The sequence below is a fragment of the Tupaia chinensis genome, unplaced genomic scaffold, assembly GCF_000334495.1.
Source record: "Tupaia chinensis unplaced genomic scaffold, TupChi_1.0 Scaffold000018_1, whole genome shotgun sequence".
Classification (NCBI taxonomy): Eukaryota; Metazoa; Chordata; class Mammalia; order Scandentia; family Tupaiidae; genus Tupaia; species Tupaia belangeri.
Window position 1 is genome coordinate 377,554 of NW_006159448.1, and position 18,132 is coordinate 395,685.

Sequence of the window (18,132 nt, forward strand, 5' to 3'; positions counted from 1 at the left end):
TTTTTTTTGCTATAGGGCATGTGTGCTCGCCAGAAAGACAGAGAGAGACAGAGAGATAGAAAACGAGAAATCACTCCCCAGGGGGGATGGCCACGCCGCAATTCCTTCTCCTCCTTTCTTCTCTTGGGATCTTGGGCACGCACGCACATGCGCCTGGTGTGAGTTTAAGCCACCAGGTCTGGGACTCAAACTGCGGCTGACAACATGGGAGTCCAGTGACATAGCCATTATGCTAACTGCTGGTCCCCCAAACCCCATTTTCTAATTGCATACTATGATCTTTCTAATGACATGCTAGTAAACCAGGCAGACAGTAAGTTAGTGCCTCTGCATTGACCCTGACCAATGCCCCAGCTCTCTTTTCACTTGGGAGTCCCACCTTCACTGGGTGAAGATGTGAAGAGAGGGAGAAGGTCTGCAACACCAGTGCATGATTTGTCTGCACAACCAATTTCAGATGCATATAGTCATGGTGAGGGACTAAGGGGGTCTGACCTCTCTTTGGAGAGAGGTCAGTTGTCACAGTAGTTAGCAAGATTCTCAACTAGAAGAACTTCACATATTCATTTTTGCTTTTGTTGCTTGTATTTTTTGGTGTCATATCCAAAAAAATAATTATTTAGAGCAACATCATGAAACTTTTTTGCTCTTTTCACTTAGTGTTTTATAGTTTGAAGTCTTACATTTACCTCTTTAGTTCATTTTGAGTTGATTTTTATAGATGGTGTGTGAGGGTTTAGTTTTATTCTCCTGCATGTAGATCATGTAGATACTCAGTTTTCTCAACACCGTTTATTGAAAAAACTGTTCCCATTGTGTGATCTTGGCTTCTTTGTCAAAGATCAGTTGACTATAGGTGTGCAAATGTATTTCTGTTCCATTTATGTGTCTATTTTAATGCTATACTATTTCGATTTGATTACTGTATCTTTGTAATATATTTTTGTTTTATTCTTCTTGCTCAGGACTGCTTTGGTTATTTGGAGTCTTTTGTGGTTCTCTATAAATTTTAATTTTTAAAAAATTTTTGCTAGGAATGTCATTGGGATTTTGATAGGGATTACATTGACTCTGTAGATTGTTTTAGTAGTATGGATAGTAATTAACAGTATTAATTCTTCTAATCTATGAACATGAGATGTCATCATTAATCTTTCTTCTTTAATTCCCTTTATCAGTGTTTTATGTTGGGTTGTTGGAAATGTTGTGATGTATTCTTTTATGTTTTTTTTTCTATGGGAAAATGCATCAGGACTTTTCTGACGACTCAATAATTTAAAATAACAATTTGCTATAGGGTGTGTGCACTCTCTTGAGAGAGACAAAGAAAAAAGGAAAGTGAGAAAGTGCTCCCTAGAGGGGATGGCCCTGTCACAGTCCCCGTCTCCTCTATTTGGGCACACAAACACAAGCACCTGGTGTGTTTCTCAAGCTGCTAGGTCTGGGAATTAAACCGTACAGTTAGCTATGTGGGATCCAGCCACTCTCTGGCCCAGTGTTTTATAATAATAAGTGTGCAGGTCTTTCACCTATTTGATTAAATTTACTTCTAAGTATTTCATTATATTTATTTCATTGTAAATTGGATTGTTTTCTTAGTTTCCTTTTGGGAAATTTCATTGTACAATTTGTTAAACATTTTAATGGACTTTTCCCCATCTTCTCTTTGTGTAACTTTTGGCATCTTCCCCAGAAAATCAAGTACTCACATTCCATCTCTCCTTGGGGGTGCCAGTCTTTCCTTAGATTTTGGGTTATTTGCTCATTGTCTTAGGTGTTAATACATCATTAACAAAATGCCTAGACTGGATGATTTATAAAGAAATAGAGGTTTATTGACTCATAATTCTGGCAGCAAGAAAATCCAAATGTATCACGTGATGTCAGAAGGCAGAACCTGGAGCAGAACAAAGCCTGGTTCACGTCCATGTGGACATGACACGGTGCATGATGGAAATATTTATCATGGGCTCTTCTTATGCACACACCAGAACTCAGTAATGGAACCCCACCCTTGTGATGTATTACACACAAACACCTTACCTTGGAACACCATGAAGGGATAAAGTTTTCACTTAGCGCCTTTACAATACAACCAGGTTCCAACTCATGAACTTTTGGAGGACATCTAACCACTGCCCACCAAGACCAAATTACAAAACATTAACCTTTAGGGGACAAACCATTATTCAAAATTTGTTGTCCTATAACTTTGTTCTCTGATGAGTTTTTTTCAAAATGTTTTGCTTGTTTACAGATTACCCAGCATTTCTTTGTTGTAACAGTGGGAAGGATTTTTTGTTGTTGTGACAGTGGGAAAAAGTGCTTCCTGGCTTTCTACTTTGGGGCAAAGTAGAATACAGTCAAACACAAAACATTTTCCCCAAACAGACATCCTTTCCACAAAGGTAGGAGAGAAAGAAATCCTCTCCACAAAGGTTGGCCCAGCTGGTGGCATGGTGGCTAAGGTGGCTGGATTCCACATGCATGATTACATGTTTTGAATCTCAGACCCAGTGGCTTGAAAAACATACCAGGTGGTATGTGTGTGTCTGTGTGCATGGGTGCACATGCATACATGACCAAAATCCCCCAAATGAGGGAAAAATGAAAATGAAGGTATTGCTTTGTGTCTATTCCCTATGGAGGGCTCTTTCTCACTTTCTGTTCTTCCTCTCTCTGTCTCTCTCTGGTGTACGCACACATACTTTGGCAAATTAAAAAAATGAGTAATGAATTGTTAAACCACAATTTGATATTTATTATAGGCAATCTGCTAAGAGATAGCAAAGACAGAGAGAAACTTCATCCTTTCATATAGCCAAGCAAATACAACTCATTTTCCATGTGTTTTCAAGCGAAACAATAACTAGTCTTCAAGTCAGAGGACTTGACAACACCATTTGTCATATGTGATTCATCGGGTTACCTGATAATTGAGGTGGCTTTCTGTATTGCTAATTATCTTTAGCTGGAGGAAAAATAAATGTCTCATCTCTTCATGACAGGAGGTAGTTTTGTAACGTGGAGATGGAACCTGCAGAGGTTAGGCTCCTACTCTCTCAGAAAATCAGGAGACAATGGTGCTATTTCCCTAATACTTGCAACTTAAAAAGATGATTTTGTGATCCTGGAGGAGGACATTCCTGAGTCTTAAAAATGACAAAAGATCTATATGATCATCTAAGGGATTTATGTACATTTCAAAGAGATGGAAAAGTACAAGTTTTCTAAGGTAAACGCTCTGAGAAAAAGGAAGGAAAGGCAATCTCCTCCCCCATTTTCAACAGGGAGAATTAAGCCTCTTATTTTTAAATCATATTTGTCCTACCCCTGTCTCCTTAGTAGAAGCCAATGTCTGTGGGCTAATTTGAACTGAAATCTGTCTTGCAGTGATTTTTAGCAAAACTCTTCTCTATATTTTTCTCCTGGGATTTCAGACCCTCAAAGGATTTCAGGGACCATGAAGCCCACATCCTTTTACTATAGAACTAGCCTATAAAAGAAAAAAAATGAGTCCAGAACTTCATCTCAATGCTCAGGGTGTGATGCTCCTTTCTCTACATTGTTCTGTAAGTCCCAGAAGAATGAGGATTCTCAGCACTGTTGTTTTGTTTTTTTTTCCCTTATAAATACATACGTTTATACATTTGTCAATATACATCGCTACAGCTTGTAAAGTGATTTTATCCAACATAAATACACTTGACACCAGTCCAGTTGAACATCCTATAAACATTATCATCATCAACAGATAATCCATTTCTGTGTCCCATAAATGTCTTGCCTTCTCAGCACTGCGTTAAGCATTGTATTTACATCAGTATCTAATCTTTGTGGTGACCAAATAAGGAAACTGTCCAATGCCACAGAGCTATAAGGTGGAGGACCTGAGATTCTAACTTCAGGATCAAGGTCCCTACCCAAGGAACGAACTCCTTGTACTTATAATAAAATCTAACATCCCTATGGATCCAGAGAAGACCCACACTCCCGTCCACACCCATTTATACACCATGCTGCAGCCCTGTCGTTTCCTCCTCAGTTCCTTGAGCTTGTCCATCTCTGCTCCTCCAGGGCTATTCTTCCTGCCTCACGGTTCTTCTGAAAGGCTGGGCCATACTTCCTTCTGTTACTCACTAGAAATGCTGCTTCTTCATTGTGGCCTCCTTGGTGCCCCCCCCCAATCTAAATGAGATCACCTTAAATTATCATCCACAGAGCACAGTGAGGTTTTTCCTTCGCAATAGCATTATAATGTATAATACTTCTGGTTGTCTGCTGAATGTCTGTCTGTCTTGCCTACTAAACTGTAAGCACCATGTTTTTTGTTGTCATTGATGTTGCTCCCTGACCACCCCCCACCAAAGTTCTATATTTCTAGTGCTTAACAAGTTTCCTGGCACAGAGAGGCAACTCAATAAAAAATGGAACATGCATGCAAAGTAGATATCCTGGGAAGTTGGGAAGAGGCAAAATAAGTGCAAAAAGAAAGTAAAATTATAGAACTTCTGAGTCAATTTCATACAACCTTTTCATTTGCTAGAGAAGGAAACTACAGCCCACACATATAAAGGTCACACAGCTAGTGTGACAAAACAAAAGCTACCACCTGTATTTTTAGGACCGTGTTTTTTCCACTTGTATTCCAAAACATGTCACCTTCTTTATTGAGTTTATGGGAATTTTTTTTTTCCATTTATGTGTCTACATTTATAGTTTAAAAAAATTAGCTTTAGGATATAAAGTTTAGTTTTTAAATCTTGCATTGCACATGGCATGGTCTTATGTAAATAAATATGCTTCATGTGCACTACCACAAAATTAACTACCCAGAATTTAAATTCAGCATTAGGTCCCTGACTTTATTATAACTTGGGTTATTATAATTTCATAGGTTCTATTCATTGATTGCATATTCAAGACTAAAATCTGATAAAATGTGGTCAGAGTTTCTAAATGATATATAAAGAAAACAACTTAAACAAGTAAAGGACTTTATAAATTATGAGTAGTCAGAAGTTACATTGAGAGAACTGAATTTTAGGTATTAATCTCAGACTTCAGTACAAATTTTGAAGGAACCACTTGATTTTGGAATTGTAATATCTAAAACTGTAGCACTGTTGTTTTCTGTGTTGTTTTTATATGTGATAAAATTATGTGCAAGAAAACGAGTCCCTTGTAAACATTAAATTTTGTTCTGAAAACAAATGTCTCTATTGTAACAATTTGTTATGTATGTATACCATCTTGATATTGATTTCAAAAATTCTTCTCTATTACATCAAAATATGAGATCCATCAAAATATTTTCTAATTAATGACCACGCATGAAGCATTGGTTTGGCCTGGGTCTTCCAGAGAGCACTGTGCTCTATCTGAAGAGCAGAGAAGCAGCAGGCAGGATAGAAGGCTTGGAGAAGGAAGTAACTGTGAAGTTGGCAGATTCCATAAATCTGCACAAGTAGGGGCACTGTCCCTGAGACACGAGGACCTGCATTTGCATTGGTGACAACCAAGATGAGCTGTAACAGCAGAAGAGACAAGACCACAGACATAACAATACAGGTTGGGAAAATGAGCACACTTGCTTGTGGGCCTTTGTGAGGTGGCCTCAAGGAGACCAGAAATATCCAGTAGACAGCAGTCTGGTGACAGAAACTTGAGATCATTTTACAGGTGAGAAAAAAGGAAAAGAGGAACTGTGGTATTTGTCTTAAGTGTTTCCCTCATGCTATGTTACTCTTCCCCATTCATCCATCCTTTCATCAGTCATCCCCTGGTTGGTGATCTGTCTTTTTAGGCCCTGCTCAAATTTTACCTTTACCAAAAAGTTTTCTGGTTTTTTTTTTTTTTTCTTGTCCCTTGACAGAGTTAGTCTAGTCTCCTACTTTTTGTTAATCATTTGATGAACAAATATTTTTGAGTGCCTTTTTGCTTTAGGAATATCTAAAACCTTTACCTGTTTAACTCTTAAACAACATGAGTATTTTCATTTTTCCCAATTTGAGTCCAAGAAAAGTTAATGTAACCTGTCTATGTTACACATTTAGAAGGTGTTGAAACTGAAGTCAAACTCAGGCTGTGTAGTTCCAGAGCCCCCAGAGTTCGTTTTCTTGAGGTGATACAGTCCAGTGATTTCCTAAGCACGAGAGCATATTCTAGTGCAACGGAGGACTTAGGCAAGGCATGCATGGTCATTTAGTAACGTTGAGTCTTATGTGAAGAACAGTGATTGGTCCCTTTCCAACTCTTTGAGGACATCAAGGATAAGGTCTTAACTGCGGTACTGATGTTTAACCCAACCAAAACATGTATAATACGTGTGGGGTCTTTTGTGGGAAAGGGATGGGGGGGTTGGGAAAAACAGAACAGGCAACTCAGTGCAGATAAAATTTCTTAAGACTTTTTTGTTTCCATTTTGTTTATTTTGCAATTGTTTGTTTGTTTCTATAGCAGCTTTAACTGGTTTTTCATCTAAGGTATGGAATTTAAATGTTAATAATTTAATGGAAGTGGATTATTTGGAAAAAGGGTGTTATGTAAATAATGGTAGGTGAATAATAGCAATATGACAAAAATCATGGTGGTGGCTTGTTGAGTGACTTATTTGGAGAACACATTCTATTTATTTATTTATACATTATATTTAATCACATATATCTTTACAGTGTGTAATATTTCTTTTACCAGTGCAATTACCATGCATATCAGTCAAGACAAAAACATGGCCATCTGCGTCATCATCATCAAATAGCTTTTCATTTTTTTTCAGATGATGATTAGTATTATTCATTCTCATTATTTTTTTAAAGACTCAATCAATATATATCACTTGGCTTGTGAAGAGAATTTAGTCAACATGAAATAATTCTCAGACCTTCCAGTTGAGAATACTAGATGAATTCTTTAACAATGAATCTAAAATTAACTGCAAAAGACCCTTCCCGTGTAACAAGTGAGTGTTCACACAGTTATGTTTCTTGTGATCAGGAACTTTAAAAGTGTATTATATTGTGGGGACAAACAGGTGGCATGGTGGTTAAGGCACTGGACACTACCACATGGCTCACCACAGTTTGAGTCCCAGGCCTGGTGGCTTGTTTTTTCACTTTCTCTCTCTCTCTCTCTCTGGTCAAATTAAAATAAATGAATAAATAAATAAAATCAAATAAATAATTATTTTTTAAAAAGTGTACTACCATATTGTAATTTACCTATTGGTTCTGTCTCCCTGGCACTCACTATGGAGAGAGGCCACCTCCTGTTCTTTCATTTTCTGCAGTGTTGACTGTGATTGGTGTCTAGGAAATATTGAATGATCAAAAAATACACATATGTGCTTAATAAGGTTACTTACGGGACCAACAGTTAGTGTAATGGCTATGTCGCTGGACTCCTATGTAGTTGACCGCGATTCGAGTCCTGGACCCGGTGGCTTAAACTCACGCCGGGCACATGTGCGTGCGTGCCCAAGATCCTGAGAGGAGAATGGAGGAGAAGGAATTGCAGCATGGCCATCCCCCCTGGCGGGTGATTTCTCGCTTTCCGTCTCTCTGTCTCTGTCGGTGTGGCGAGCGCATGTGCCCTATAGCAAAGACCTCTCCAAAAAAAGAAAAAAAAAAAAAGGTTACTTACAAGAGGTGTCATAAGATTATTTGGTAAGAATACCAACATTTTTAAACATCTACTTTTAAACGTCTTCTACTTCACAGTCATTTAAAATTTAGTTTCCCTTCTAGTTAGCTGAAGTAAGTATATCATAGTGCTACAGTTGTCAGTAGGACTGGGAATTCTGGCACATAAAGAAACATTTGACTTAGAATCATAGGATTTCAGAGGTTGAGGGCTCTTAAAATTTGTTGAGTCTCACTGACTTAATTAGTCTACAAGCAATGAAACTTGTAACCACGGACATACAGTTCACTAGTAGATAAACTGCCACTCTTAATAGTCAAATAATATTACTTGATATTCGTGTGAACAAGTGCATGAATCTTGGTGCTTCCTCTTCTCAGCTGCTGATCTCACTGTGATTCAGCTCCTTGAAGCTGTAGTTTACTAAAAAGGAAATAGAATATTCTCATATCTACTTCACAGGTTTATTATAGACCCTAAATAAGATAATTAGAGTGCTTAGAGTAATCTATGAAAAGAACTGTAAAAATAGTAACCTGTAGTAAGGTAGTAATACTGTTAGTAGCAATGGCATGGTAATAGCAGAGGTGGTAATGACAGAAATAGTGGTATGTGTAGTAGTAATGCAGAGTCATCTAGGTGTTTCTATTACCATCAAGTTAAGAATAAGGAGGGGGACCCACAGGTGGCATAATGGTTATGTTGTAGACTTCCACATGGTCAATGGCAGTTCTAGTCCCAGACCCAGTCGCTTAAAACTTTCACTGGGGGGAACCAGCAGTTAGCGTAATGGCTATGTCGCTGGACTCCCACGTAGTCGACCGTGGTTCACGTCCTGGACCCGGTGGCTTCAAACTCACGCCGGGCGCGTGTGCGTGCGTGCCCAAGATCCCGAGAGGAGAATGGAGGAGAAGGGATTGCGGCGTGACCATCCCCTCTGGGGGGTGACTTCTCGCTTTCTGTCTCTATGTTTCTCTCTGTCTGTCTGGCGAACGCACGCGCCCTATAGCGAAAACCTCTCCAAAAAAAAAAAAAAAAAAACTTCCACTGGGCACGTGTGTGTGCATGCCCAAAATCCCAAGAGAAGAATGGAGGAGAAGGAATTGCAGCATGACCATTCCCCCTGGGGGGCGATTTCTCACTTTTTGTCTGTCTGGTGAGCACACATACCCTATACCAAAAATATCTCCTTAAAAAAAGAAAGAAAAGAATAAGGAGGGCCAGCAGATTGCATAGTGGGTTACATTGCTGGATTCTCACATGGCCGACCATGGTTTGGGATCCAGACCTAGTGACCTGAAACTCACACTGGGCGTGTATGTGTGTGTGTGCCCAAGATCTTGGGAGGAGAATGGAGGAGAAGAGATTGTAGTGTGGTTATCCCCATGGTGAGTGATTTTTCACTTTCCCTTTCACTGTCTTTGTCTCTCTCTCTTTGTCCAGTGAGCACACATACTCTAAGATAAAAACTTCTTAAAAAAATAGAATAAGGAGGAGAAAGCATCAAACTCTCAACTGGAGAGCTTAGTAAAGGAAACACAAACTAGGGGAAATTTCAGCTAAAAGTGGGAAAGAAAGTAGAAATCACCTAACAAAAAGCAGGGAAGAGTATTCTTGGCCTAGAGATGAGCACATGCCAAGGTGTACATGGATGGGTCATGTTTTCTGTGTTGGAATGAAGGGGGCATCTGTAGAAAATACTGATCAGACTGTAGAGTTAGATGAGAGGGGGAAACGATTGAACTCATATTTCATGCTAAAATGTTTTGGAATTTTCCTTTAACTGAGAAATTATGATCAGGTTAGTGATATGATTTGATTTGGGTTTGAAATGAAAGCTCTGGGTGCATTATAATGGGTCGAGTAGATAAACTAGTTTGGAGGTATAGATGTGTATTTAAGGTAGATGCTAACGAGTAGATAAACTAGTTTGGAGGTATAGATGTGTATTTAAGGTAGATGCTAATTATTCACCTTTAAGTGTGGAGTGCTATCTTACTGACTCTAACATCAGATTTCCATATGAGAGACTACACTGTTGATGTTGCCCCCCCCCAACCCCCAGGAAGAAACAGGAATTAGGACTGCATTAAAATGAGAATTACTAAAAACAACTGTAGACGGCTAATGTGAGTAATAGAGGTTGGTGCTTTCGTAGCTGCTAACCTTGGGCAGTGTAAAGGCAGTCGTGGTTTTCCTTTTCTGGTGGGAGTCAGTCCCACATACCCTATTCATTAAATCCATCATTTGAAGAGTCTATAAAGCCCCCCCCCTTTTTTTTGGTACAATGTGTTTCTTCATCTTAGCTGAATTAAAATGTCAATGTGCAAGAAGGAGAACTGTTTTAATTAATTAATTTATTTTTGGTTATTGCTGTAGGCTCACCAGGGAGAGACACACAGAGAAAATGAAAAAACACCTCCCCAGGGGGATGGCCATGCCACAATTCCTTATCCTCTAGTCTCCTCTTGGGATTTTGGGCATGCACACATGGTATGATTTTCAAGCTGCTAGTTCCGGGACTTGAACCATGGAGTTAGCCATATGGATTCCAGCACTTTAACCACTGCACCATCTGCTGGCCGGAGAAATGTTTTTTTTTTTTTTTTTTTTAAGAAACCCAGAAAAGGTAAATGTCATTAATAGAAATATAAATGTGTAACTGATTTTGTTTCTCTTCAAATTTATAGAGGATATTTGCACTTGTCAGGGAGAGAAAAGAGATGGGAGAGAAAGCATTTCTCAACAGGGTGTGGGCACACAATTCTTCCTCCATTTCTGCTTGTCAGGATTTTGGAAACACACACACATGCCTGGCATGTTTTTAAGCCTTTGGTCTGGGACCTGAATCACAGTCAGCCATGTGGGGGCTGACTCCCTTAGCCCCTGAGCTACAGGACTAAACTCTTTATAACTAACGATGTATAACTAACTTAATGACATAGCTTTCATACTTGAAGGGTAGAAATTTCTTTCACAGTCACTTTTCTATTAATATACACGTGTAAAAAATGTTTATATGATGGGAATAATAACATAGAAACTCAAAAACTCAGTCTTTAAGGCAACCCTGAGCTGTCATTTAAAAAATTACAAATGAAATTGGGAATCAGGGCCAGTCACTCATTGAGACAATATGCTTGTTTTTCTGCAGGCAATAGTTCATTCTCTGATAGTGCCTCAAAAATAAACCATAGGGACCAGCAGTTAGTGTAATAGCTATGTTGCTGGACTCTCATGTAGTCAACTGCGGCTCGCGTTCCAGACCCGGTGGCTTAAAACTCACACCGGGCATGTGTGCGTGCATGCCCAAGATCCTGAGAGGAGAACGGAGGAGAAGGGATTGTGGCATGGCCATACTCGCCCCCCCCCACCCCGGTGGGGGGGGTGATTTCTTGCTTTCTGTCTCTCTGTCTCTGTCTGTCTGCCTGGCGAGCGCACATACCTATAGTAAAAACCTCTTAAAAAAGTAAATAAACGGTAGAATCAAAGAGCATTCAAGTTGAGAAGCTTGGGGATATCTTGCCGCATGTTAATCTGACAACCCTATTGCAGAGACTTTGACCCTTAAATAACCCTACAGAGTATCATTTGCATGATGGTGTGGACAGGCAGCAGTGATTATTTCTTTATTGGGTCACTTTCTATTCACATACATTTACTTGTTTTTGGATGTTTATGCTATCTTACCTCATAGCAACATTGTGTCCAAGCTAAGCACTAATGTGCCTTCAACAAATAATTGGTGGTGTTTGTCAAGGGCTTGCTCACTGCATGAATAATGACCTAATTTGAATGACTAACCAAGTAGTGACTCTTGAGGAGTCTGCAGACAACTTAAAATGCATTAAATAGAGAATTTTAGATTTTCGTTTTTTTCCTTATAAATATTTTGTTCCACACAACCTGTCAAGGAACATCTCAGAATTCTGGCAGAAGGAATAGAACGATACTTTTAATAAAAGCCTTTAGGAAAAATCTTAAGTGATACATTTTAAAAATATAATATTCGGTGTACTCTTTAAATGAAGAAAAGAAGAGGACAAAGGAGGTACAAGCTTCTCAGCTGCTGTTTGGTCAGTGATTCATTTCCCCCAGTTGTTATGGAAGGATGCTCAGTCAACACAAAACAAGGGATGGGCATGAGAGAGATGGCTATTAGGGAAGGATGAATATTAAAGAAATGATAAGAAGTATTTTTAGATTAGGATTTGACCAGTCAAAGATATGTTTCACCAAATATTTCCTATGAACCCCCCCCACCTCCACGCATTTACCCATGCTTTCTCATTCTAAATCTTTTCCCCCTCACAAAAAAAATGAGTAAAATTTAATCTCTAACCTTTGGTGGAATTGCAAATACTAAATTGATTTTTTTTCCCCAGGGAAAATAAAAATCTTTCTTTTTATAAATCAATCAGAAATAGAACTTGAAAATAAAAATGAAGTTAAAGCTCTAACATTTACCATAAATTCTATCCCTAAGTTACAAATTGAATTTCAGCTAATTAGAAATGAGTTCCATATGTTGTCTTTATATATTTGTGATGCAGATAATCAAATGGTAGTTTCCAATATAAATCAGGGAATTTATTACTTAATATTTCAAAAGTTAATATATAGTACCAATTTTTTAGAAAGAAAGCAAAAAAAATGCCTTATGATCATGATATTGAAAATAAGCCAATCTATGAGGTGAAAGATGTGATGTATTCAGAGGGTCTCTGAGAAGAACTAATACGTAGCATCTTTCTTTGCTGCTCTAATTAAAAAATTTCCTATACATAACTTTTGAAAAGACGAGGAGATAAACACCAATTTCTCCTCACAAGCTTCAGAGTAAACAAGCTTCAGAGTAATGGGTGAGAAGAAATAGGTGTGTAGGAAAATTTATGTATAGGAAAATTGTTTAGAGGCAGTTTCTTCTCATTAGCTTAAAAATAATGGGTGAACCCATTGCAGTTCTTTAAAAAATTTCCTATACATAACTTTTGAAAAGACGAGGAGATAAACACCAATTTCTCCTCACAAGCTTCAGAGTAAACAAGCTTCAGAGTAATGGGTGAGAAGAAATAGGTGTGTAGGAAAATTTATGTATAGGAAAATTGTTTAGAGGCAGTTTCTTCTCATTAGCTTAAAAATAATGGGTGAACCCATTGCAGTTCTGACTGGTAGCTAAAAGAATGGTGGGTGAGGCAAACTTTTAACTATGAAAAGTGCTATGTGGAGTTGGGGTGTCAATAGTAGCTTCTGAGAAAAAGTGACATTCAGTCTGAAACTTGAGACACTATGGCCTGGTAAGAGTGAGTAGAGGGAGTGAGGAGAAGCCAGCAGAGAAAACTTCAGGAGATAGGTCTCAGAGAGATAGCCTGAGATGCTGAGTGTGTTGTTGTAATTTATATGTGGCTTATTTTGAATAAATCTTTAAATTTTGAATTTATAAATAACTGATTTCTGTATTTGCATTATTTTAAAGCTACATTTACATAAAATTCATTCTTTGCATTATTTTAAAACTATATTTACATAAAATTTGTTCTTCGTGTTACTGGCTATAATGCTTACTAGTCATTTCATTCCACACCTTCTCTGCTTTTTATTTCTTTGTGCTGTTTTTCCTATAGAATGCTTTCAGTAGACCTTTTGAGAAAAATTTTCCCTCCAAGAAGGTTACACGAGTTGTGCAAGGGCTCTCTAAATGGTTTTCTCTTAGAATTATTTCTTCATTCTTTAAGCTACTTTTAATAATGGACTGGCAGGTGACATGGTGCTTGAGGTTCTGGACTTCCACACGACTGACCGCGGTTCTAGTCCTGGACTTGGCAGCTTGCTTTTTCACTTTCTCTCTCTCTCTGGTGAGTGCATATGTCTTGTAGCAAATTAAAAAGTAATAATAATGACAAATACAGTTAAATAATTTATTTAAAAATATTTTTATAGGGATGGCATAATGGTTAAGTTGTTGGACTCCCATGTAGTTGAGCATAGTTTGGGTCCCAGATCAGGTGGAATAAAACTCATGCTGAGTGTGTGTGTGTGCATGCCCAAGATCCAGAGAGGAGAATGGAGAAGGGATTGTGATGTGGTCACCCCCCCCGGGAGGGTGATTTCTTGCTTTCTGTCTTTCTGTCTCTCTCTGGCGAGCACACACACCCTATGGCAACAATCTCTCAAAAATACACACACACACACACGTATACATTTAATAAAAAAATCTCACCAGTATCTTCTTTCTGTTCTTTTTTGTTCCTTTGGCTGGTAAATCATGTCACCTTTCCCTCTGCAGACTCAGTTGTTATTTTAGTGTAGGAATTTTTTTCTCTTATGTCATTCTCTATGAAAAGACTTAGCCTCATTACACAAATCTTTGTTCTTTCCCTTCTGTTTGGGAGGATTCTTCAAGTGTATAGTCTAAATTGCTGAGTCCATTTTCCTGCTCCATTAGATCTTCTGCGTGCTGATTTTTGAACTTGGTTATATTTTAGATTCTTTCTAATATTTTATTAATCCATCTTACTCTTTTTGAAACATTTCTGTCTGGGGACCAGTGGATGGCATAATGGTTATGTCAGTGGACTCCCACATAGTTAACTGCGGTTCGAGTCCTGACCCTGGTGGCTTAAAACTCACGCTGGGTGTGTGCATGTGTATGTGTGTGTGTGTGTGTGTGCTCAAAATCCTGAAAGGAGATTGGAGGAGAAAGGATTATGGCATGGGTATTCCCCCTGGGGGTGATTTCTCTCTTTCTGTCTCTCTGTCTCTCTGTGTTTCCATCAAGTGTACGTGCTCTAGCAAAAATCTCTCTCAAAAAATTTTTTTTGTCTCTATCTCACCCTGCTCATCAGTCAACTCTGTGTGCAGCATAGTGCAGTGGCAGAGCACTTACACAAGTCCAGGTTGCATGGGCGGCATTAGCGCACTGCCACCTGCTAGCTGTGTGGCTGTGTATAATTTGTGTAACCTGTGCCTCAGATTTGGCTTCTGAGAAATGGAGAGGATAATATGTCTCTTTTACAGAGCTGTTGTGAAGAGTACAGAGTCAATTCATGTAAAACATTTAGAATATGAAGCAATCAGTCACTTAGTTCCTGTTTAACCTATAGTCTACATTTTCCTAAGTTATTCAAAATAATTATTTGGAATTTCATCCAACTGTTGTGGCATACATCAGTATGTATTTTTGCCTGTGTATATTTTGTTTACTTACTTTTTAAATCATCAAGTACTACTCAATTTTAGTTTTTCTTAAATTTTTTTTAAGAGAGGTTTTTGCTATAGGACCCATGTACATGCCAGAAAGAGAGAGAGAGAGAGACAGAAAGTGAGAAATCACCACTTAGGGGGGATGGCCATGCTGCCATCCCTTCTTCTCCATTCTCCTCTCAGGATCTTGGGCCCAGCCTGAGTGTTAAGCCATTGGGTGCAGAATTTGAACCACGATCGACTAGGTGGGAGTCCAGCAACATAGCTATTACGTCAACTACTGGTCCTGAGTTTTTCTTAATTTTTAATTCTTTCAATAACCCATGTGATTACCCTTAAACATCTTTTCTGTTAGTTAAACTGATACACTCATAGGCATGTATCTCTTCTAGACAGATCTCTGGGGGCTCAAAGTATTTATTGTGTGGTATTGACCCGAGGACAGAATCCTTGGTCCTTGGCATGTTAATATGGTGGAGCTTAAGACTGGCACATTTGAAGCCATCTGTAATTCTCTCCTGAGAACAGGCAATGACAAATGACAATGCCTGGCTGGCATTGCTCTCACAGTGCTTCCAACTTTAGTTCCTACCGTTCGGTCCTTCCCGCTGTAGTTACACTGCATCCCTTCCCAACGTCTTTACCCCAACGATGTCGTATTGCCAGGAGCTGTAGTCTGAGTGAGAGAAGAATCGATGGGGCATGAAATAAATTTGGCCACTCAGAAAGTTGAGAAGCTCTTATTGAAGAAGATTCTGTGCCTGTGAACTGGGTGCTATGGAAGGTTGAAGATGGAAAATCCTCAACTCTCTTGTTTTGCATCTTTTTATCTTTCTGAAGAAGGTATAGATAGTGGTTAAGGATTCATGTTACAGACTCACATAGACCTGGATTAAATTCCAGCTGATAGCTGGGTAGTCTAGGTCAAAACAGTTCATCTCTTTGAGCTGGAGTTTATTCATTCGTAATAATGGACATAATACAAGTCTCTGAGGTTTTATATGAGGATTGAAGTTAGAAGGTGTTTAATAAATGGCAGCTATTACTATCTTGGAAACCTCCCTCTTCCTTTACAAGCTTATAGCACCACCTTGTCCTCGCCCCCAGGTGTAAGGCTCAAATCTCAGTTTTCAGTTCTTGAAGAAAGCTGTGATGGTTAAGTGCCTACAGGGTAGTCAGTGGTAGGATGGCAAGGAAGGGCAGAAGGTTCAGGGATGATGCAGGTGACGGGCTGAGTTGGGGACCGAGGCACATGAATTATCCAGTAGCCAAAGTTCTCCAAACCCCAGAATGATTGAAGACTCTGCAAGACAGCTTATCTCCAGGTAGAACTCGACAGGTCCTTTCTTCTAGCTCCCTGTGCTGTCATTGCTAAAATGCTTTCTTTTGGCAGTCTATATTCTGTTATTCCTAAATATTAGCACTTTCTTCACAGAAGACATTTCCCTGGGGACCAGCAGTTAGCGTAATGACTATGTCGCTGGACTCCCACGTAGTTGACTATGGTTTGAGTCCTGGACCTGGTGGCTTAAACTCATGCAGGGCACGTGTGCATGCGTGCCCTGGAAAGACCAAGGGGCCTAGGCTTCCATCTTCCTATGAAAGGTCTCCCTATTCCTGGAAACCTTTTCTTCTTCACTTTGGATTTTTTTGTTGATCCTTGAAGCCCTTGACATAAGAGGACTGATCTAACCAACACCTCCTCTACTGCTTTTTAAAGCCAGAACTTCATTGTTTCTTCTTCTTCTTCTTAAAAAATAACTATTAATTAATTTTACTTATCTATTCATTTACTTTAATTTGATGAGAGAGAGAGAGAGAGAGAGAGGAGAGAGAGAAAGAGAGAAGGAAAGTGAGAAAGCAAGCCACCAAGTCTGGGACTCAAACCATGGTCGGCATGAGGAAGTCCAGTGCCTCAGCCAACACACCACTTGTCAGCACCCAGAATTTCATTGTTTTTATCAGTTCTTAGCCCTATAATGTTTCAAGTTCTAGGTAATTGCTTACATGGGAGCCTGTTTTTATATAGCATCATATTTGCTTTTTAAAATTCTTATTTTAAGCCTAAAGATACTTCTCCCAATACTTCTCATAAATCATGGGAGAGACAGTATCCTCCTGATGACTTTATTATCCTTTTCCCAAAAAATAGAGACAGATGCATTTATTTAATAACGATTATCCTTTGTCCTGCCAGTGGGCTACAGGCTTCATTGAACTTTGGTTTGGAAATTCCCTGTGGATTTTCGACGATTATCCTCTGGTATTTTTGGTGCTGTTGAAATGTATCTTTCTCTATGTTTTTATGAAGGCAGATCGAGAAGCACTAGCCTTCTAGTACCTCCTTATCTCAGATTACCTCAGTTGTGTTTACAGCATGGATCATCTTCAGACTTTGAATACAGAGCACAATTTATGTAAATTTTCAGAATATCTTGAAGACTAACTGTAATTATTTGGAATGTCACCTTCTCTTTCAGCTGAATTTTATTCTGTTTCTGAATACAGTCAGAGTCTTGGCTACCAAAATTCGAGAGACCAATGCAGTTGGGCATGACACAAGAAAGCAATACAGGTAATTCCAGAACAGACATCCATCAGAGAAACACTTTGGTCACTATTCAGACCAAAGAACAAGTACTGATTGATATGAAATGTCTTTAATGGGTTAAATCCATGCATATGTGTGTGTGTGTGTTTGTGTATGTATGTATATATATATTTTATCAATTGTGTGATTTATTGGAAATGTATGTATATTTTAGAAGAAAATAAATAATTCTGACCTTCCTCTTCTACTTAAATGTCGAGTATGAATGTTTTACCTTTTTCTCTTTTTAAGAGATTTTTGCTATAGGGTATGTGTAATCACCAGAGACCCAGAGAGACAGAAAGTGAGAAATCATACCCAGGCAGATGGCCATGACACAATCCCTTCTCCCCCATTCTCCTCTTGGGACCTTTGGCATTCATGTGCACCTGCCCAGTGTATTTCAAGCTATTGTCTGGGACTCGAAATGCAATCAGACATGTGGGAGTCCAGTGTCTTAACCATTATGCCACCTGCTGGCCCTGTTTTATCTGTTTTTAATAGATTGGAATTTTTGCATAAGCCATATGAATGCCCAGAAGATCTCCATTTAAAAAAATATTATTGGGAACCAGCAGTTAGCGTAATGGCTATGTCGCTGGACTCCCATGTAGTCAACCGTGGTTCAAGTCCCGGACCCGGTGGCTTAAACTCACGCCAGGCACGTGTGCGTGCGTGCCCTAGATCCCAAGAGGAGA

At 38.9% G+C, this 18,132-nt stretch overlaps 1 protein-coding gene across 1 annotated transcript in view; it reads left to right on the forward strand.

Annotated features, from left to right (window-relative positions):
• The window catches only part of PTH2R (parathyroid hormone 2 receptor), a 135,708-nt gene that overhangs the window by 102,857 nt on the left and 14,719 nt on the right, over nt 1-18,132 (forward strand). The window contains exon 10 of the mRNA XM_006140066.3: nt 17,325-17,419. Within this exon, the coding sequence (XP_006140128.1) occupies nt 17,325-17,419 (95 nt within the window). The remainder of the gene's footprint in view (nt 1-17,324; nt 17,420-18,132) is intronic.